The sequence below is a fragment of the Ictalurus furcatus genome, chromosome 5 (assembly GCF_023375685.1).
Source record: "Ictalurus furcatus strain D&B chromosome 5, Billie_1.0, whole genome shotgun sequence".
Lineage (NCBI taxonomy): Eukaryota > Metazoa > Chordata > Actinopteri > Siluriformes > Ictaluridae > Ictalurus > Ictalurus furcatus.
The window spans coordinates 2,788,046-2,810,056 of NC_071259.1; the positions used below are offsets into that span (position 1 = coordinate 2,788,046).

The 22,011-nt window shown below is 44.6% G+C and overlaps 1 protein-coding gene across 3 annotated transcripts in view; it reads left to right on the top strand.

The window, feature by feature from the left end:
- adgrd1 (adhesion G protein-coupled receptor D1) overlaps nt 1-19,837 on the top strand; it is a 55,638-nt gene extending 35,801 nt beyond the window's left edge. For all 3 annotated transcript variants that reach the window (XM_053624176.1, XM_053624177.1, XM_053624178.1), the window contains 12 exons: nt 1,971-2,044; nt 3,379-3,502; nt 8,005-8,108; nt 8,215-8,326; nt 9,387-9,540; nt 11,135-11,201; nt 11,842-11,908; nt 12,215-12,306; nt 12,681-12,807; nt 13,059-13,100; nt 14,209-14,301; nt 15,951-19,837. In XM_053624176.1, the coding sequence (XP_053480151.1) occupies nt 1,971-2,044; nt 3,379-3,502; nt 8,005-8,108; nt 8,215-8,326; nt 9,387-9,540; nt 11,135-11,201; nt 11,842-11,908; nt 12,215-12,306; nt 12,681-12,807; nt 13,059-13,100; nt 14,209-14,301; nt 15,951-16,046 (1,152 nt within the window). In that variant the 3' untranslated portion in view covers nt 16,047-19,837. The remainder of the gene's footprint in view (nt 1-1,970; nt 2,045-3,378; nt 3,503-8,004; nt 8,109-8,214; nt 8,327-9,386; nt 9,541-11,134; nt 11,202-11,841; nt 11,909-12,214; nt 12,307-12,680; nt 12,808-13,058; nt 13,101-14,208; nt 14,302-15,950) is intronic.
- Nucleotides 19,838-22,011: the final 2,174 nt, after the last annotated feature.

The following is a 22,011-nucleotide window of genomic DNA, read 5'->3' on the forward strand; positions in this document are numbered from 1 at the left end:
AGTTCAGGTATTTCATGAATATTCTACCCCTAGCCAGTTCAGGTATTTCATACACTTTCTGCCCCTAGCCAGTTCAGGTATTTCTTAAATTTTCTGCCCCTAGCCAGTTCAGGTATTTCATACACTTTCTACCCCTAGCCAGTTCAGGTATTTCATGAATATTCTACCCCTAGCCAGTTCAGGTATTTCATACACTTTCTGCCCCTAGCCAGTTCAGGTATTTCATACACTTTCTGCCCCTAGCCAGTTCAGGTATTTCATACACTTTCTACCCCTAGCCAGTTCAGGTATTTCTTAAATTTTCTGCCCCTAGCCAGTTCAGGTATTTCATGAATATTCTACCCCTAGCCAGTTCAGGTATTTCATACACTTTCTGCCCCTAGCCAGTTCAGGTATTTCTTAAATTTTCTGCCCCTAGCCAGTTCAGGTATTTCATACACTTTCTACCCCTAGCTAGTTCAGGTATTTCATGAATATTCTACCCCTAGCCAGTTCAGGTATTTCATACACTTTCTACCCCTAGCCAGTTCAGGTATTTCATGAATATTCTACCCCTAGCCAGTTCAGGTATTTCATACACTTTCTGCCCCTAGCCAGTTCAGGTATTTCTTAAATTTTCTGCCCCTAGCCAGTTCAGGTATTTCATACACTTTCTACCCCTAGCCAGTTCAGGTATTTCATGAATATTCTGCCCCTAGCCAATTCAGGTATTTCTTAAATTTTCTACCCCTAGCCAGTTCAGGTATTTCTTAAATTTTCTGCCCCTAGCCAGTTCAGGTATTTCATGAATATTCTACCCCTAGCCAGTTCAGGTATTTCTTGCATTTTCTGCCCCTAGCCAGTTCAGGTATTTCTTGTATTTTCTGCCCCTAACCAGTTCAGGTATTTCTTGCATTTTCTGCCCCTCGCCAGTTCAGGTATTTCATGTGTTCCAGCTCAAGCACAACTGGTGCAACTAACGAAGCCTTTGATTAGATGCATCAGGTGTGCTTGAGACGACACCTGTTCTGCGTATTTGTGCTGTTGTGAGGGATTCCATTCAGGGGGTTGAATCATTTTGAGACTGGAGAAATCATTATAAGTTGCATTTTCAGTTGAATTTGGGGAAACCACTCGAAGCGTTCGTTGTGTTGTGTTGTGTTGTGTTGTGTTCGTTTCAATTGCTTTTGTTTGATTTGTTCATCACAAACAGCTGAAAGTCTGTCCATTTTGACAATAAACCGGATTTTGCAACTGTATAATGACCGCCTATTGAGTATTTGTCAACAGTTATTAAATGTATATCCAATATATCTCATCCAGTCTGCCCTCATAATGGATAATAAGCTCCTTAATAATTTCCTTCCCTATTCCGTAATAAGGCCCAACTCCGAGCCAAGACGGTCATCTTCCAGATCTGATTCATTAGATCGAAGTCATAGAACTGGCTCGTTTCCGCAAACTCTAACTCTTCTGACTTGGTCTCTACATTGACTGAATTGTTTGTGCCACATCAAGAGTCAGATGAGCTCCAGCGACTGGGCTGGCGCCTCTCCAGATCTCGTCTTCAGTTCACTTCAACGCTAGCAATTCGTTCCATCACTAACTCTCCGTTCCTGCCTGCTCACTCCTTCACGCTGGATCTTACAGGTCATTAATAGACGATGTTTAGCAATCCAGGAGGAGATCTTTGGCCAAACGCGCACTCCCATTTTACAAAAACACTGCCATGGTGATACGCCGAGTTTTGCCTCATTGCTTGGCTTCCTCCGCTTAAGACGTGACGGACTCGTACCGTCATCTTGCACCTCGGCTCCACGGAAAGGAATACAGTAAATATCGCAAAACGCCAGGCTCTCTCCTCTCTCTCCTCTCTGATACGTTGGGTATGATTCGTCAAATTGGGAAATGAACTAACAGTCCTAATTTATCATGATGTAGGTGTTACTTTAAAGAAATATTCTCTTTAAATCTCTCTAAATCTGTTTCAGAGCAAAGAGCAACAACTTCAGGCCATGAACGAGAGCAACAAGGTCTTCCTCTACTGTGCCTTCCTGGATTACAGGTAGGTCTCGCAACCCTAGGAATTTGTCATGGATTGAGCCAGACATGTGCGACATCAGAAAGTGTTATGCATGAATATCTAATGCTGGCGCATGTCACTACTGCGCTGTTGATGTGTGTTGTGTGTATAGGGTATTATGCTAATCACTTAGCAATAGTTCCACAAGGTGTACACTTATACAGAACACGTTGCAATTGCATTGGGTTTGAATTAGCCAGAAATTGTAACTGTTGGCGTGTCACTGTGGTATAAGATAAATAAAACACTTCAGGACATGCCGTTATAGGCCCAGTGTTGTTCCTGATTGTGGTTTGCACATGAACCCGAATTTCTCAAATCGAGTTTCATATTAGAGCACAATCCGGCAGTGTTTTCCGTTCTTTTTGGGGTTTTTTTTTTTCTCGGTTGAGTCACGTATACATTTTTATTTCTTTAAGGATCTTGTGCAAAGAAAAGCAACATACTGAGAAATCACTTAGGACCAATAACTGCCGCCAAATTTAGGATTGCAGAAAGGTTGTAAATCGCAAGGAGCACTGCATGTTTGTTTTGGAGGGCGACTCCTTCCTTCCGCTCCTCTCTGTCTGTCTCTCTCTCTCTGTCTCTCTCTCTCTCTCTCTCTCACGCTCTCGTGTGGGGGTATATAATGGAATTTCACTCGCACAAGATGGACAGGAGGCCAAACCTGGGAAACCGGTGGGGGTGGGGGGGGGAGGGGGGAATGTCCGCCGCAGCTGCAAATTAGATAAGACTAAATACGCACGAAAACCTAAGCCGGGTCTCGAGTCTGTATCTAATCACTGAAATTAGGTTTCAGACAGGCTTCATATTTCTTTGTGGTGTTGTCGGATTGCTGAGCTCAGAAGTCATATCTCCTTTTGAGTGTATGCTTGTTGTAATGTTTAAGCAGTTGTCTGTCAAGCCAAGTAAGGTCAAATGCGACACAGCCAGAAGTAAACGTGTTCGTAAAGTCCTTGCTGTCGCTCACAGCGGCGTTTCGAGGAGCGAGCCGAGGACGTATTCGTTATTATCTGGTATTATCTGGCCAAATAATGCCAAGCGATGGAGGCTTGGAGTGCAGATGGGTGGTCTAGTCAAACAACGAGGCCAAGAATAGTGTTGTAACAGTGGCAGGGTTTAGTGTGAGCCATTATTAGGTGCTTGTTTATATGATATGAAGAAAGTACTGCCATGTGTATGTGTATGTGAGCTTTTATATTTGTGCAGTGTGTGATGGCTGACCATGTTGTGAAACAAGATGTCCAACTGAAAGATTTGGAGCGCAGTATGAATCCAAACAAAGGTCGTAAGGCGCGTTTCTGTGTGTGTTTCAGCTCCAAGGAAGGCGTATGGTCCGACAACGGCTGTCTGAGAGCCGGAGGGAACCTTTCCTACTCTGTCTGCGTGTGCAACCACCTGACTAACTTTGCCATCCTCATGCAGGTGGTTCCTGTGGAGGTGAGAATAATCAATCCAGCTATCCAGGGGATGGGGGGGGGTCACATCGGTCTTATGATTTGGGGGCGGTGGATGTTAACGGTCCAAAACAGCCGGCAGAATAGTGCTTCACACTGTATCATGATAGAATGCCTGAAACGAATCTAAAACAAAGATGTCTGACATTGTTTTGATTTGATTCTCAGACGCCTTGTATAGTAGTTAACATCTTGTCATTTCTGCCGTTCGAGACGATTCAGTTTATTTATTTCCTAGCGCTTCTTTAGGGCTTTTATTCAGTAGCCCGACACCATGTTCTCAAAACGCTGCATGTAGAGCAGCGCTAATTGTTTCTACGCAGATGTGTGTATACAGATGTTACTCTTCTTGGTTGCGTAATCATTTAATGAACATCTTTTGTTGAAACTCCAACGGGATTGTTTTTTTCACTATCCATTTACTACTTCTTGTTGTTTTTTTTTTTTTTTTTTTTGGGTGATATTATTTATTTCAGTTGGAGTCAGACCCCAGTATTAGTGGCACAAGCGAAATTATTAGACGAATTTGAACACAAAGTACTACGATGCGTACCAAAAGAAAGACGCGTCCTCTCACGTCCGACTGCTTTTATTTCCAGCTGATTTCTTACCGTGTGTAAATATTTGTATCGACATAAAATGATTCAAGAACGGAGACGTGAACTGAAGTTTCACAGACTGAAATGGAATAACGAGTCCCTGAACAAAGGCGGGGTCGATATTAAAAGGGACAGTCAGTATCTGGTGTCTCCTCCAGCTGCTTTAAGTACTAGAGTGCAGCTCGTCCTCATGGACTGCACCAGATTGGTCAGTTCTTGCTCTGAGATGTTCCCTCACTCTTCCACCAAGTTCTCGATCACGTCAGGACGGTCACACGGTCGGCTGTCCTTCCTGTCTCCCTGTAGCACCGTCTTAGGCGTCTTACATTACAGACATTGCAGTTTATTGCTCTGGACACATCTGCAGTCGTCATACCTCCCTGCAGCAGGTCTATGGCATGTTCACGCAGGTGAGCGGGAACCCTAGACATCTTTCTTCTGGTGTTTTTCAGAGTCAGTAGAAAGGGCTCTTTAGTGTCCTAACTTATTGTAACTGTGACCGTCATCACCTCCCGCCTGTAAACTGTTCAGGTCTTATGGACTGTTCCACAGGTCCATGTGCAATAACTGTTTATGGTTCATCGAACAACCAATAACCCCTTTCCGATAAAGATCTGTAAAGCTTATTCGGATTTTATAAAATGATCTTTAAAATGCGGCGTCCTGAAAAATGTTCACTTGACATGTGTTTTTTACATCTCTGTCCCTGACAATGCTACTCTTTGGTGATACTCCAGAAACTCACCGCCTCCATGCTAATTGATGCGGTTAGGTTGATTTTGGAGTCCAGTCAGTTGGTCCACCAACCTGGTCGCAGTAGCGTTCCTGAGACCCATGTGTCCTGAGGGAGGAAGGAAGGGGAGAGCACTTTTTTTTTTTTTGCGGTCTTAAGGGGATTTCTGTGGGCGAGCCACCGTTAAATGCGGTTAAGCGTGCACCATATGGACACGGAACTTAAAATGATGCTAGGATTATATTTCACTACAGCGCTAGGCTATTTTAAGCTTCTTTTTTTTTTTGGATCGGTGAGAAAGTCTAAGGTACAGTCCTTGCGACTCCCGTCGGTCTTTGCCAAGCTCACTTTCTCAGACGTTAAGGTCAGGTCTCAGTAGGAATCTTCCAAAAAAAAATAAATAAAAAAATAAATAGTTTCATTGCTGAATCAGATGCTTAGCTTTGTTTTCAATAGACAACCAGCCAAAACCATACAAGTTATGATTGGCTGAAGAGCTCACTAAATCTCACCGAGACTTTAAAGAAGATGACATTTTGGAAGAAGATGAGAAGATTCGAGCGAGAGAGAGAGAGAGAGAGAGACAGAGAGGGAGTACATTTTGTATCTGGTTAATTTGAAGCTCAGCATCGTGTGTGAATGTGTCTCACAGGAGGCCAAGTGTGTGGGCTGAGTAGAGTGGACCTGAAGAGATTGTCAGCTCATTGTTAGAACACAGACTCAGATGCTGGATGTAAGTGCAGGTAAAATGCCGGTTTATTATCAAGGCAGACAAATCCAAATCGTAAGGCAAAAAGCAGCGTGATCGAGAGTCCAGGGTCGAGCGATCAGCAAACAGAGTTCGGGTTAGAGAGGCAAAACAGTCATCCAAAACGTAGGCAACGTAGGCTCAAAAACCAGGAAGTAATGACCGACCACGAGGAAATGAGGCCGATATAGGTGAACAGTGATGAGATTGCAAACAGGTGCGTGTCATTAAAAGTCCAGCGACTGTGAGCGTGGAAGTGTGTGTGTGTGTGTGTGCGTGTTGTGGGACGTGGCGTCCATGTTTGTAGACCGCTGTGTATGCTGGGAAATGGAGTTCGATTTGCGGTGTAGCCTAATAACAAAGTAGTTACTAGATACTGAATAAGAATTTGCGTGTAGGCATTGCTGAGTTTTGTATGCAAGATGTTTCCCCAGCTTACTTGTATCGTCGGAAGACGCCGGAGTTCCTCCTCGGATATTTTCTGCTTTGCTTTCGATGGCCAATCGAAAAAAATAAGAAATAAGTCCAGATCGCTCTGTCGTCTGTTTGTTAGCACGGTACGCTAGGCTTATCTGGCGTATCATCAAGCGGTTCGGGATGCTGGTATCGGAGCATTTCTTTACGAGTAGGAGTATCGACGCATCCCTAGTCAAGGATCATCATCCATTGGGAAATTTTCAGTCGGAGAACAAACTCCAAAAGACCGACCGATGAATTACAGAGTGACCAACGGATTTTAGACTCCCAGGTGCAGTACAGCTTGGCTTTTTTTTTTTGGATTTGTGAATAAATCTGTCACCAATCAGGCCTGTTCTGCCTGCGATTCTAAACTCTGCCTGTCTTCAGGCTTTAATTAGCGGCTTGCCACAGTCTTCCCGTCCAAGGGATTCGTCCTTTATTGGACACACACTGAGGAGATATTCCGGGCCCGGCATACAGTAATCACGAAACAAGAGGAAGTTCTAGTGTACATAACGTCCAGCTATGGGAACCGTCGTTTTATGAGAACACGCCACCTCAGAGGAATAGCTCCTTCCCTTTATTTAATAGGGAAAAAAAATAAACGTATTCATTATCTGACATTATTGTATTTCAATATGTTTATTTTTACGCCAACTTGGGGTCGGTTATTTGCATGCAGACGAGCCTGAAGGAAGTCTCGCGGTGATCCGATTTCTCTCGAGCCCACCAGGCAGAAATAATACGAATAGAAAAAAATACATTCTTTCGGCTCACGGTCAGTGTACCTGAGCTCGAAACGTAGTGTTCGGAATGATGATCGACGCAGAGACATTAAGGCATATAATTGATTTCACAGTGGCTTCAGTGGGTGATTCGGTTGATATTTCACCCTGCATAATTTGCCCTGATGTGCTACTATTAGAGCAACATGTTTTTTTCCGAGCCGAGTTCGTAATGATGACTTGACCAGATGTTCGGGTCAAACTTTAAATCTTTGGTTTAAAATGGATGAAGAAAAAAAAAAAGAAGAGCTCTTTCAAGTGAACGTCATCAGGACATATACGGAAAGCAAGTGGATCCGGCCAAGAGTAACCTTTGAGTTTGCGTTGAATTGACTGGCGAGAGTGAATTTCCGTGTCATTCCGACCTTCCTGTGGTTTCTGACCTTTCCGGTGGCTTCGTTCCGAATAACATGGACCTATTTATGACATGTTTACATAAATGTTTCATCCCAAAAAAGAAATGCGGTATGTGGTAGAGACTGGAAGAGACCGATAGTTTACTGATCTAACGTGGTAGGGATTTCGCTGTAAGATTCAAATTCCAGCTTTTAACCGGTGCTCACACGAGTGAACAGTCGGAACCATCATTTTTAAGGTTTAAGGTTTTTAATGCGATGTTCCAACGAGACAGCTTGTCGATATTCAGCCACTCACGAGGACTAAGTGATGGTAAATGTTCTGCACTTTGTATAACCTTAGCGGTCCTATAAAGCGCTTTACACTGGTTCTTCCATTCACACATACACACACACACACACACACACACCAGTTGTCGCAGAGCTGCCATGCAAGGCGCTAGCTTGCCATCGGGAGCAACTTGGGTTAGGGTTAGGGTCTTGCCCAAGGACACTTCGGCATGCGGAGTCACGTGGGCCGGGAATCGAACCGCCAACCCTGTGATTAGCGGGTCTACCACCTGATCCACAAGTTGCTTGTTGTACGGGATGTAGCTGGGTTGTGTTTTAAACTCCAGCCCTTGGTTGCATTGTGGATTCGTGTGCAGAAAAGACGGAGCGCTTCCTGGAGTGTCTTTCCGACAGGAGTTAACCGGGTCTTGAACCAACGTGTCGCTGTATTTATTACCTGGGCTTATTTCTACTGGTCGTTTTATCGAAGGTACTACAGAGCGTAATCTTTATTGCTCTGTTTTGTCCTGCACAGCTCTCTAAGAGCCATCAGGTGGCGCTCTCCACTATTACCTATGTGGGTTGTTCCATCTCCATCTTCTGTCTGGCCATCACCCTGGTCACCTTCGCTGTACTCTCGTGAGTATGCTAGTATTACCAAAAGAGTACACTTATTTAATATAGCTAGCTGTCTTTGTGCATGCTTATAATGTGTGTGTGTGTGTGTGTGTGTGTGTGTGTTTAGGTCTGTGAGCACCATCCGGAACCAGCGCTATCACATCCATGCTAACTTGTCCTTTGCCATCCTGGTGGCCCAGATCCTTCTGCTCATCAGCTTCCGCTTCGAACCCGGGACGGTAAGCATCCTGCTCTTCGTCTGTATGTGATTCAGTGTGATCTGTCAGTCTCTTTCGACCCGTCGTGACGCATGTATTCCTGCCATGGGGAAACTTCTTCAGAGGCTCTGACCCTGTGTTTCCTCCCATGTTGGGGCATGAGAAAAAAAAACAATAGCCTCCCTGGAGATTAATCATGCTAAAAAGTAAATAAAACAAATCAAGCTCCAGGAGATCCATACGCTCTTTGTTTCCACTGTGTTTTGTGTAACGGCCATGGAGATAATTGTGTTAGGAGTTCTTGACCGACGACTCTACGGTAGTTAAAGTGGACCTGCTTTTTCTTCCATTCGTCCTGGTGTATGCTTTGAGTGACTGGATGACAAGAGCAGCCAGACAAGTGTAATCAACATTTCCCCCGGTCATGATGTCTATTATTACGGAGTGCCTACAGCAAATACAATTAGGTCCTTTCTTGCAGCAGGATGTTTTCGTCCTGTAGAGATAACAGGACACGTCTCGTTACGGGTGAATTGTCCGAATACGGCGAAGGTAAAGTGAGACGAATGTGCTGATCTTCTCGCATGCCTCCAGCGGGGCCGTCAAGGCCGATTCAATAAAGCAGCAAAGTGATTTCATTTGCTCGGCTCGGATCTCCCGTCCGAGGACGTGACCGCGCTCGGTCCTGGAGCAGAGCAGAATGTCCGTTCGTTACATCGGACGTGACCTCTGTGCCTGCGTTTCTCGGGGATGAGTTGATAATAAACACAGATAAATACAAAAACTCAACCTAGTAGTGACCACATGGTGTTAAAAAAAAACTCCAAAACATCATCCTTGCTCCACAGACCAAAACCACACACACTACCATGTCGCCATGTCACTACTGAACCAGGAAGGAAATAATACCCCGTTATCAGTGGTCTTCTAATGGGTGGCTTCTCTCCTTTTTGAGGAGTGGTAATATGTGTAGTCAGTAATTGTATGCCTAAATACCCCCTCCCCCCCACCCCCTTTACTTTTAGAGCCCTGCGGTGTATAATTGCATGTTGACCTTTGACCCTTCTTCTCTGTCCTTTAGTTGCCCTGTAAGGTGATGGCGGTGCTCCTTCACTTCTTCTTCCTGTGTGCGTTCGCCTGGATGCTGGTGGAGGGGCTTCATCTCTACAGCATGGTGATCAAAGTGTTCGGCTCCGAGGGCAGCAAGCACTTCTACTACTACGGCATCGGCTGGGGTGGGTGACGACGTGCACGTCCGGTTTTATCAGAGCACGCTCGCGTCACAGCGCCAGGGTCGGGGGTTCGATTCCACCATTCCGCTGCCCTGCGTGTGCAGAGTTTGCACGTTCTCCCCGTGCTGCGGGGGTTTCCTCAGGGTACTCCGGTTTCCTCCCTCGGTCCTGATTGGCTGATGTCCAAAGCGTGCGTAGTGTATGAACGGGGGTGTGAATGTGTATGCGACTGCGCCCTGCGATGAATCGGAACCGTGTCCAGGGTGTACCCCGCCTCGTGCCCGATGCACCCTGGGATAGCCTCCAGGTTCCCCGGCGACCCTCAAGGATAAGCGGTATACAAAATGGATGGATGGATGGTTCGGATCCCCAGATCTTAATCCCCCAGATGCTTCCCCAGTCTGTTTAGCGTGACGTATATACCATCAGACGTAAAAATGAGACGTGAAATGAAGCACCTCCAACATTGCTGTGTGTGTGTGTGTGTGTGTGTGTGTGTGCGTGTGTGAGAACACTCGAGTGGGAAGTCAGTCCTCATTATGGCCTGTCTGAGGTCTCACTACGCTAAAGAGCACTAAACTGCCGAGGAATGTTTTGCTAATACTGCTGTCACCGTTAATCACTGAGATGTTCTCAAACGTGCAGATGTTTTAATGCACATGTGCTCGTTCTGGATCTCTCTTACCCTTTTTCTCGCATCTCTTTATTTCTTTCTTTCTCTTTCTCTCTCTCTCTCTCTGTCTCTCTCTCTACCACACACATACAAACACACACTCAGTCTTCTCTTGTTCTTAAAAGGATTCCTTTGATTTGTCAAAAAAACAACAACAAAAAAAAGAAGCATTAATTGCTCGCATGTGTTCGTAATAGCTGTGAAAGTCGAAGCGAGCTACGATGTTCGTACTGTAAGTAAACCCGCTATAAATGATGAAATAGATGAAAGTTATTTATTGGTTTCCATGGTTACGCAGGATCGAGTGAGTCAGTGAAAATGTTCCTACTTAGACCTTTAGTCATTCCGTCAGAATGGAGGCTCCCTCTTTGTAAATGTCGTCTGGCAGGCATTCGCAGCTGTATTTGCGGCAGCGCAGGCCGGACCGGCGCTGATCCAGCTGTTCCTATTATAGTTATTAGGACACGATCGTAAAAGTCCTGATCGTTCTTTAGCAGTTTTCGGTGTGGTATTTTTAGGGCTTGGGAATGCATTTGATCCTTTGCTTTTCATTTCCCTCTCTTTGATTCGATTTGATTCCATCCGTCCGTCCGCCCGCCCGCCGAGTCGTCCGCGTTCACATGACATGGGCAGAACAAGGGGCCGTTTCAGTGCCTGTTTCCCTTAAGAGAAATAACGATCTCGAAAATGGTCTGTGTTGACTCACTAACACTGAAATATCCTATCACGCTTCCCTGCTCTGCTTTGTTTACAGCTGACATTTTGCACATCTGGGTTGTAAAAGGTGAAACTCTCTCTCTCTCCCTTTCTCTCTCCCTCTCTCTCTCTCTCTCTCTCTCTTTCTCTCTCTCTCTCTCTCCCTCTCTCTCTCTCTCTCTTTCTTTCTCTCTCTCTCACTCTCTCTCTCTCGTTGTTTGTCCTCAGGGTCCCCGGTGGTCATATGCGTTGTGTCCATAACATCATCTCTGAGCAGTTACGGAGAAGACGGAAAGTGAGTAACCCCGGGAGTGTGGAGTCGGATAAATGTGGAAGAGTTTACTGTAATCACGTAACTATTATTCCTCTGAGCACACGCTTACGTCTTTGTGCTTTTGGTGAGTGTAGCGCTGTTTATCTGTGTATAGTTCGAAAAGGGAAAATAAATAGATGTGGAACAGTTTAGATATGAGCTATTGCGATCATCCAACACATGATGTGTGTGCGTGTGCGCGCGCGTGTTGAAAAGCGGCCATAAATAGCCATGGACGTGTTTAGATTTCCGTTTATTTCAACCATACAACTCTGGCTTGCGTTCGAGTGGCCCTGTCGATCGGTGAAGGTTTTAGAGACGGGAGACGGAAAGAATCCAATATCCGAGGCTTAACTGCTTCGAAGTTCTCTTGGTGTCAGCCAAACACGTATTAGCAAGATACGGCGTCGTGATGTTGGGTAAAAATGGGAAAAGCGATCGTTAATACATGACACGAGATCATCTAAAGGCTATGCAACCGCTATAAGATTTCTCCACGGAGCCGAACGGGTTCCTCTTAGCGTTGTGACGTTCGTGTATTTAAAACCGAGGAGAGGAATGCTCGTGAAAGTGTTTCGATCCGAGTGTTTTGTCTTTCTCCGTCCCTGTGCTTACCCTCCAGCTGCTGGCTGTCTCTGAAGAACGGCGCTGTTTGGGCGTTCGTGGCTCCGGCTCTGTTCGTCATTATGGTAAGTGTGACCTCAGTCTTGCATCTACACACTCGGCCCTGTGTATGTATAGATATGAGGTTCTCATTCCAACCGAGCAGAAACATCACCTGGTCCCACCTGTTTAATCACTTCAGCTTGGCTATCAGTAGACTCAGGTGTGGTTTCTGCTTGCTTGGTTGGAATGAAAACCTGCACCTACACCGCCCCCTTTCCAAGTCCCCAAGTATTACCGTTTTTAAAAATCCACGAATGAGCTTTTTAACCATTTCTAGTCCGGTCCGAGTCGAAACTCCCGGTCAAACGAACCTTACCTGTGCGTTTCAGGTGAATATCGGGATCCTCATCGCTGTGACCAGGATCATCTCCAGAATCAGCGCAGAGAACTACAAAGTGCAGGGAGACGCTAACTCGGTCAAGTGAGTGTCCAGAGTGTTCGGGCACGACGGGATATAGTTTGCGCTCTGCGGCGGTTTAAAGGACGTCAAACGTGACGTCACGCTCATGAGATGACGAATAACCTCAGCTAATTTGCATATGCGATGGGATCGATCGGATGGGTGATTCACAAAAATAATTGCGCTTTATATATTTATATATATATATATACTCCATGACGCATATATATACGGTTCACGTGCGTTCTAAATCTCATTCCTAACTCAATATGAGTTTGAGTGCCATTGCTGTAATGCTGGAACGGTTTAACAAGTATGTTACGTAGACAATAAGGGCATGGATTTCATTCTCTCAGTCTGTCTGTGTGTGTGTGTGTGTGTGTGTGTGTGTGTAGGCTCACTGCTAAAGCAGTAGCAGTCCTCTTGCCTATCCTGGGCATCTCGTGGACCTTCGGCGTTTTGGCCGTGAACGATCAGTCCTTCCTCTTCCAGTACATGTTTGCAGTTTTCAACTCTCTGCAGGTCTGTTTGCACTTTTCACACCATTACGCTAATGACCGGGAAAAAAAAAAATGTAAAAAAACGAGTAAAATAACGTTTGTACGTCCTTCTGAGCGATTACACAATGTAATGTGTTTTCTCAGCTTCGGAAAATAGTTTCTAAATCTTGTAGATGGAATTGATTGCAGCACGTAGTTATCCTTTTATTTATTTGATCTTCTCCTCTCTTTTTTGTTGTTTTTTTTTATTGTTTTGTGTGTGTGTTCTCGCAGGGCTTCTTCATCTTCCTCTTCCACTGTCTGCTAAACTCGGAGGTGAGACTGCTGGGAGTGTTTGTGCAGCTGTGAGTAAGGTCATAGCTGCGCTGCAGGCTTGGGAATCGATGAAGCGTAGGAGTGGCGTTACAGCACTGATACGCCGGCGCGTAAACGCCGTGGAGAGGGTCGCAGTGACACCCGGTGGTGAAGCTCTTCCTGCAAGAAAAAACAAAAACCAAACAAACACGATAACGAAACGATTTTATCAACGTAGCCGACTCACGGAATCGAATGACGAGCGACGACGCGCCTCGCTTTGAGCGCCGTCTTTAAATCCGCCTTCTCTTTTATAGATTCATAACGAGATATCGATGTTTATTCAGTTATTCGCAGGCGTTCAAAGCAGTCCGGTAGCGTCGAAAGCCTTCCTGAAAGGCAGCATTGTGTTTTGTTTTTTAATGCAGTAAGCATACTGTTGAAAATAATTATATGTGCAGTGAATGATGCGACACAGTTTTGTCACAAATCCATCTGTTATTCATAAATATGTCATTTTAATTTAATAAAAAAAAATATATATATATATATATATATATATATATATATATATATATATATATATATTCATATTTACGTATCCTTCTCCAGTGACGTGTGAGTCAGAACGGTTAAGATTTTTTGGCCGGGATGTTTTAGCGAGATTCGTAAACGAGCCGTAAAACCGCGCCGACGTCGTGACGTCATAAACGTGCGAATCATAATCTCGATTGCGGTCGAATCGAATTATGTAACTGTAATCGCAGCTCATCTGATTACGACCTCATCACGGCATTTGCTAATGGAGAAACGTCTCCGTGTTCTCGGGCGGTCCGGGGGTCTGATGTCACTTGTTCCGATCACTACTTCAGAAACTTGAGCGCTAAACAAACACTCGGTTCGTAATTTATGACAAAATTTGTGAATCGTGCGGGGATTGTGTTTATTTTTTTAACCTTAGAAACTGTTTGTGACATGGAGACGAGAAGAAACACTCGAGTCTGGTAGATTAGACTACGACGTTAGGAACGGATGAGCGTTACGGCTGTGTTATTCGCGTTTTTTTTAAGCGACGCGGATGTTGTCAAGGTTAGTGATCTTTAACCGGACTTTTATTTCCCTTTCTCAGGTCAGAGCTGCTTTCAAGCACAAGACCAAAGTGTGGTCTCTGACCAGCAGCTCCATCCGCAACATCAACGTTAAGCCTTTCAATTCAGACATCGTGAGTATAAAGCGGCACTTATCAGCTCAACCTTTATCCATAAACCCTTTCTTTAATATCTTTCACGACTAAATCTCTTCAGGGAGTTCGTTGGAGCGTACAGGCGCGCCAAAGTGTGAGCAAGTATCGCATCATAAAATATTTATGATACTTTACGTTACGTTTCGATAAGGCTTCGTCTATACACTTATATAGACGTATATAGTATGTATTGTATAACGGATACTCCACATGTAAATCTAGAAATAAATTAAAAAAACATCAAATATATTTATTACGATTATGATTGTTGATATCGCGTGAAGTTTTCTGTACGGAGACGTTTATGGAACGCTTACGGAAGGAGTCGCCAGTGTCGGCCGGTCAGTTTTCCATCACGGGGAAAATCTTCTTTGCGGATTCTCGGTAACGTGACTCTGACGCCGCGTGTACTTTTTTTTCCTTATTAAATTACAAGAGAAACAAGAAAAAAGAGGGAACGACCGCGTTATAGCCGCTTTAACGCTATAAAGCGATAACAGTAACCGACCGGTGATGAACACGTAGGCGTTCCGTAACATTAAATGTAAATATAGAATCGTGGTTAAAATTATGGCGTGTCATTTTGAGTCAATTTAGCATCGTAATCGTTGACCTATTGCTGCGATGTAAGAGGAATAAAAACGCTCTGGGATTTAATAATCGCATTAATGTGGTCAGTCGGTACGTTTACATGGACAACGATAATCCGATATGAACCCGATTAAGACGATACTCTGACTAAGAAACTAGCATGTAAACAGAGATTATTGATGACCTTAATCCGATTAAAGTCACACTCGAAGTAAACACGAATGGAATTAAGACGTGTGGAGTATTTCCTGTTTTAGTCGCATCATCGACGTGTATTACAGACATGTACACACTTTAATCACACTTAACGTCGTGTGGGAGTTTTCACCGCATTGTGCGACGGGACACGTACACACACGGCAGCGCTCGACCGTTTGACGGCAAACAAGAGAGCACGGCTGCGTCCCAAACCGCGTACTTGCCTACTATATAGAAGGTGAAATACATGTACATCGGCTACTATATAGACGGTAAGTACGCGGTTCGGGACGCAGCCCACGGCTTCAAGCAGTCGTCTATTTGCACGTACAGCACGATAAATAATTAACCGCACTTGAAGCTTTCGGAAAATTACAAATAAAAACACCCAAAACTGTATACGGTTTCATAACGAAGACCGACTGTACGTCGATACGTGAAATTCTGGAGGGACGTCGGACGGTGTGGCGCGGGGACGTAATGACGTGCGCCGTTAATCCATCTATGTTCTATAACACGTAACACGGGAACATGAAAGGAGTATTCCAAAAGCCACTCATGTAAACACCTTAATCAGAATATCGTCTTATTCAGAATAAGGTCAATGATTAGATTACTGCTGTCCGTGTAAACGTAGTGACTGATTATTGTTCTATAAGTGCACGTCCACAAGCGTCGTATTCCGTACACGATAAAGAGTGTGATGCGAAGCAGGTAGACGTGTGAGGCGAAGCAGGTAGACGTGTGATGCGAAGCAGGTAGGTGTTGTATATCGGTGCGTTGATTCGTCGCGACTGAATGTTTTTTTTTCTCTCTCTCTCTCTCTCTCTCTCTGACAGATGAACGGAAACAGAGGGGGCGTGAGCCCGACAAGGATGAACACGTGGGACAAAAGCACCAACTCAGCTAATCGCATCGACCTGTCGGCACTCTAAGAGTCAACGGACAATGGCTACTGAACACGAACGATCCACGAACGCGCAGTGAAAGTCGTACTCCTCCTCAGACACACCGGCTGACTTAGCCACCGTTCCTTTTCACGACGACTCGGCGGTTTGACCACGTCCTTAACGCGACCGGGGCGAAGAAAAGACCACGGCTAGTAGCCCCGACATGTACTGACGTCACTCTTTCCCACTGACACCACTCGCTTCACCAAGACAGGCTAGAGTTCAGAGCCATATAGTAAAACACGTCACAGATGAAAACACAAGACTCGTGTTGGATAACGTAATCCCTTGTTCGGCGTCCCACTACAAAGCGTCCTCCTCGTAACTCCAGTAGCTGCTGGATTCCTACTGCTGTCTGTGACTCGACACCAAACTGTGACACGAGATGCGTCTCGCCCGAGGCGTTCTTCTGATATCTACAGCTCTGATTTAGTTGGAATGAAAATCAGGCCTGGGTTACACGTGAGCCATGTAGTACTTTTCCATTACCAAGGCGCGCGAGCGTTCGGCTGGCGAGACCGCGTGGCCGCAGCGGAAGCCGTTCCCGGACGAGGAACCCAATACACGCGTAGGGTTCCGCCGCCGCGTGTCCGTCGTATTTCCTCACAGATATCGTGCCGTAATGTTGTCCTCTTCCTACAGATACTTTATATAAATTATTGCCGTGACGTCGCTTTCACAGATATCTACTGTTTCGTGCGGACGAGACGGTTTTATGCGAATACCCACGAAGCCATTTCGACATCACAGACCGATTAGCGCGACTATGCGCAATCAAGCATTAATTAGCGTTTTACATTTCGTTAACGGCTTGTCGAAGCGCCGAGGTGTTAGACCTTGAGACCGACTCTTGGCATAGCGGAATACGTCTACGTTTTGTCTCCGAATTTGGCCTGTTGCAGTAAGCAGAGCAGATCCGACGTGTCAGACGTCCCGAGCGCGTCGTCAAGATCAGCATCGGCTTTTGTGCCAAACGTCGCTCGTAAACGAAACGTCCGCACGGAGGTCGTTCCTTTAAACTATAATGCTGTCGTTGTTTTCTTGTAGCATAAATATTTAAGGTATATAATGACGTAATTGTGCCTTTGTGACATCTTTCTTCCTTTCTTTCTTCATTTGGACTTCTTGAACCCATTCTCTCTGGATTCTTGTTTCCTTTCTTTAAATATATATATATTTATATATATATAATCTAAATCTTATGTGTCTGTGAAGCAATTAGAATTTTGCCCAGATGAAATCCCTGGTTCTCGGCGCAGTGTGTTTCTGCTCCGTGCCCCTTTCGACGGTTTGTGCGTTTCTCATCCGTTCAACCGCGATAACCGGACCGACGGCGATCGGCGAACGCGCTCTAGAGTACGCGTGCGCTCCCGATCGCTCCGCTTTCGTTCCAAGAGATCTTTCTTCACAGGTCCCGGTCGTTATTTTTCCGTTATTTCATCCATGGCCATGAATCCCAGAGTGACTGTGTCACTTCCTTCTCAGTTCTAATAGACTGCGATTATGACGCGGCAGGGTCCGTGCACGGACACCGATACGCCGGATGCTGTCTATAAGGGAAAATATTTCGCAAGGTTCTTTTAAAAATAAAAATTAAAAATTTTACAAAAGCACGAAGAGACTCCGAAGATGTAGGACTGATGAGTACGGAGTATGACGCTGAGGATGAAGCGATGTACAGCGCATTAAGATGAAAAAAAAAACCCCCCCGTCTTTATGTTTTGCATTTTCATACGATTAACAATGTGAGACTGTGTATTCTGTGAAGTGTTTCGTCCCTTGCTGCCGGCGTGGAGGCCGTTAGAAACGACAGTAGTGTCGCTTTTCGGGGTCACACGGCACACGTCGTGACAGAGAAGGTGAGACGAAAGTCTTTATTTATGCCGATGTCAAAATAAAACTCCAATATACTGTCACTGTGATGCGATCTTTTTTTTTCTCCCCCCCCCGTGTGTGAACGAACCCGTTTAAGAAGAACCGCGAGGAGCGAAACGCAGACTTTCCGAGGGTCAGGCTGTGCGGCGGGAAAGATTCTGACCTCGTAGGTGTATATCTCTCAACTCTTTCACGTCATAGAAATGATTTCGCGCGCAGTCTGAGGATCAAACTGGTCTCGGAGAAGGATTTACAGACGACGAGAGTTGAGCGCGTACGAGTTCGCGCAAACAGAATCCGATCTGTTAAACACCGATCAGCCGTAACGTTCCAAACATGGACAGGTGACGTGAATAACGTCGAAGAGCTCGTTACCGTGGAGGGATGGGATGGATTCATGACGTAGCATGTGAACAGTCGGTCCTCAAAGTCGACGTGATGGAAGCAGGGAAAATGGGCAAGAGTACGGATCGACACGGGCCAGATTGTGATGGCTGGACGAGCGGGTCAGAGCTTCTCCAAAATGGCAGGTCTTGAGGGGTGTGTTCAACGTGAACACTGTATCAAGATGGAAACCTTGTTTCTTTAAAGACACTAACACCAAACAGCTCAGATTTAGGCTCGGATCGGATTAAAGTGTCTAAATGCTAAGCGCTATATTTAGACGAAGACGTCGACGTCGCGTTAGTGTCACTCATCCTTCTTTCTCTAAAATGTGCTGCGTTCGATTCCGGTGTTGTTTTTCCTTCCCTTCTTCCAGTCGACTAACAGATATGATTCACACGTCGAGATACGGATCTAAAAGTAGATTATGAGCAGAGGGAAGTGTCCGTGTTAGGAAAGAACGTGGTGTTTGTTGACTTTGGCAGCGGTGTTCGCAGCGAGGCTGCGAGACTGACACCTGCCCTCCCAAAGGTGCAGCCGCTGATGTCAGAGCGGAAGAGTCAGTCCTGCCTCGCAGCTGTCTTTCATCACGATCTGCGTAGGTCTTTTCTGGGCGGGGGACGCTGTTTATACGATTCCTCTGGCTCCCTTACAGATATTAGGTTAATCGGATTTCACGGTTGGCTGCGCCCAAAGCTGTGAGGCTTTATCTCTTTACTTAGTCGGGCTGTGATGTAACGGGGTCGCTTTAGTAAAAAAAAAAAGAAAATTAATAATATTTCACGGTCAAGGGGTCAAGATGGAAAAATGCGACCATAATCTGCTGGATTGTATCCGGTCTAGTCTGTATGTGTCTCTAAGGATCCATCGTATTGTAACATCACGTCCAGAACATCTGGTCACGTATCATCCGGCTTCACGGCAGCAAACGTTATATCCGTTGTGAAAATAAATAAATAAATAAATTGCTTTTATTTATGTATTTTTTTTTTAAAAATTTTTAAAAAGCACACCTTGGATCTCGACTGTTTTTTTTTTTGTTGTTTTTTTTCCATTTTGATTTTATTTTATTAAATCATATAATCGTTACGGTTTACTGTATGCGGTGTGATGAAATGATGATATTGCTGGTGCACCATACAGCGATGAAGACATGATTCATGGGTAAATGTTGCTATTTGGACATATCTGTGGGATGGGAAAGGGATATTCTGACATAGTTTGAAATATGTTTGTATGGATCTCACTAGGTTGGTTTGTTTTTAACCCCCTCCTGATTTTTCCTCCCTAATTTACTCTCCTCCAATTCCCACCGACCCGCCAGCTCTCCCCATCATACCACAGCAACCAACCTGCAAAGGGAGATGCTCCTCGGAGACACCCGGGGCCGCCAGACACGTCTCTTCCACCCTCTGCTCAGTGCTCATCACGGGGCGACGTACCACACTCGGAGGATTCCGCATGCTTGAGCTAACTCTTATAAATAAAGCTTCCAATTAGAACCGAAAAGTTCTTCAGAGAACCGTCTATTTACTGGTGCTTTACCCGGAAATGGTTCGTCACAGCAGTGAAACATATTATTATAAGTTCTCTTTAAAAAATATAAATAAATAAATCAGTGCTTTTATGAACCAAAGTAAGGTTCTTAAGAGTGATGCCAGGAGAACCTTTTCCAGTCCCACAAAGAACCTTATTGGATCCACTTTAACCTGTTAAGAGGTGATACACTGAAGAACCAATACACTGCTCTGAAGAACCTATAATGAATCATAAAGAACTTCTTCTGATACCCAAAGAACCATGAACTCCACTCAGGAACCCTGTACAATGAAAAATGGTACGCAGAACCTATAGTGGTGTAAAGGTCCAGTGAAGAACCTTTATGTTTAAGAGTGAAGGGTCAGTGATTGACAGGAGAGAGAGAGAGAGTGTGTGAGAGAGAGTGTGAGAGAGGGACTGGCCAATTTGGCTCTTGATTATGAATTGTTCTCGATTGATTCCTGAGTTTCTGGTCGGAAAAACACGAGAAAAAAATATCATGCTTAAATAAACCATAAAAACCCGGTCCTGTACACAATATTTATAACACACAGCGCTTAAAAGGATTTGTCTTGTTATAGTATAAAGTGTTGATCCTGGTGAAAGCCTGTTGTAGCTGAATAGACGGTGTTATTACTCAGCTTTTGGATTGATGAATGTTAATGTTCACCCCCATGTGGAGCTTTCTGTAACCTGTGTGTCTCCCCTACACACCTTCCAACATCACTGGCCTCCTGCTGGGCCACACGGGGGCGCTGCCGACATGTAAGTAACCACTTCATCGATCCAGGAAGTCATTCGGTTTATCGGTTGTTACAGGAAGCCATCTAGTTCGTTATTTTAAGACACTTTTGAAGGCACGTCATGTTGCTGAGAGCTCCATGAAGGTTGGAAATCATGGTGGAAAGGGTGGTCCTGATCCAAATGAGGAATAATGTAGTATTTTTTATTATAATAATAGATAAATAAATGGGGGAAAAGTCAATACTGTGTTTACATTTGTTTCAGTTCCCAAGTATTTCAGTTGTTAATGTAAGGAATAAAACATACAGGGATGAGTCGTTATGGGAAAAGAATCCCCCCTGAACCGAAGTGTTTTATTCCTCTGATACCACAGAAATGTCCCAGTCATTAAAAAGAATGACACATCATACGTTCATCTGTTTATACCTTCGTTTAATCTTGTACTTAGTTCTTGTTATCGCTATAGAATATTAGAGCAGCTATAAACAGTCATTCTCTCTCTCTCTCTCTCTCTCTCTCTCTCTCTCTATCTCTCTCGATCGAAGTTAATAAAACCAGAAAGTGGAAGCTCTCCTGTCCTGGAAACATTGTACTGTGTCCCAATTCGCCTAACTTCCATACCTAAATACTACCCGAGATGAGAATTCGCGTGTCCCACATCGTAGTATGTTGAAGCAAGGATCCCGAAGGTACCCGGATGGTCTTCTATTTCCGGTGGATTTCCGAAGCGTGGATCCGTGGACACCTTTTCCAGCCAATATCGCTTACAAGACCTTGCGTGACGGAGGGACGAGGGGTTTTGTGACGGTTTGCGTCGCCGAGTTTCGACCTGCGAGCATGGCGGACGTGCGCAACGTATCCGTGCGTGTTTTTCGAGACGTGTAAATGAAATGTGGGGAAAGTAAATCAAGGGAATGAATGGTAAATAAAACGATATCGTGTAAATTATATAAGGAATAACGAATGAGGAAAAGCTGAAACGCAACGAGGAGTTACGGTGATTTAATTTATAGAAAATTAATCAACACCTTCTGACCAATCAGAACTGAAAAGTCAACAGTGCTTTGGTAAAATATATCTTTGATGGGAAACAATTAGGTTAAAGATGGGATTTTGTGGGATTTCGCCTTCTTCCTTCCCCTAGAGCTCTATCAGGACACAAAAACAAACAGAAAACTTTTTTGTTGTTGTTTTTTTAAAAAAATATTTGAGCAAGAAAAGCTGACAAAACTTGTTTGTTAATGCCTATATCAGGGGTTCCCAAACTTTTCCAGTGTAAGGCCCCCCAAATGGCATTAACATTTGACCGAGGCCCCCCTTTTGCAAGATGTCTTTAAAACACATTAAAAATACAGACTTCTGAATATATCCCCTTTTTTATTATTAATAATTACCTCTTTCATCTTTA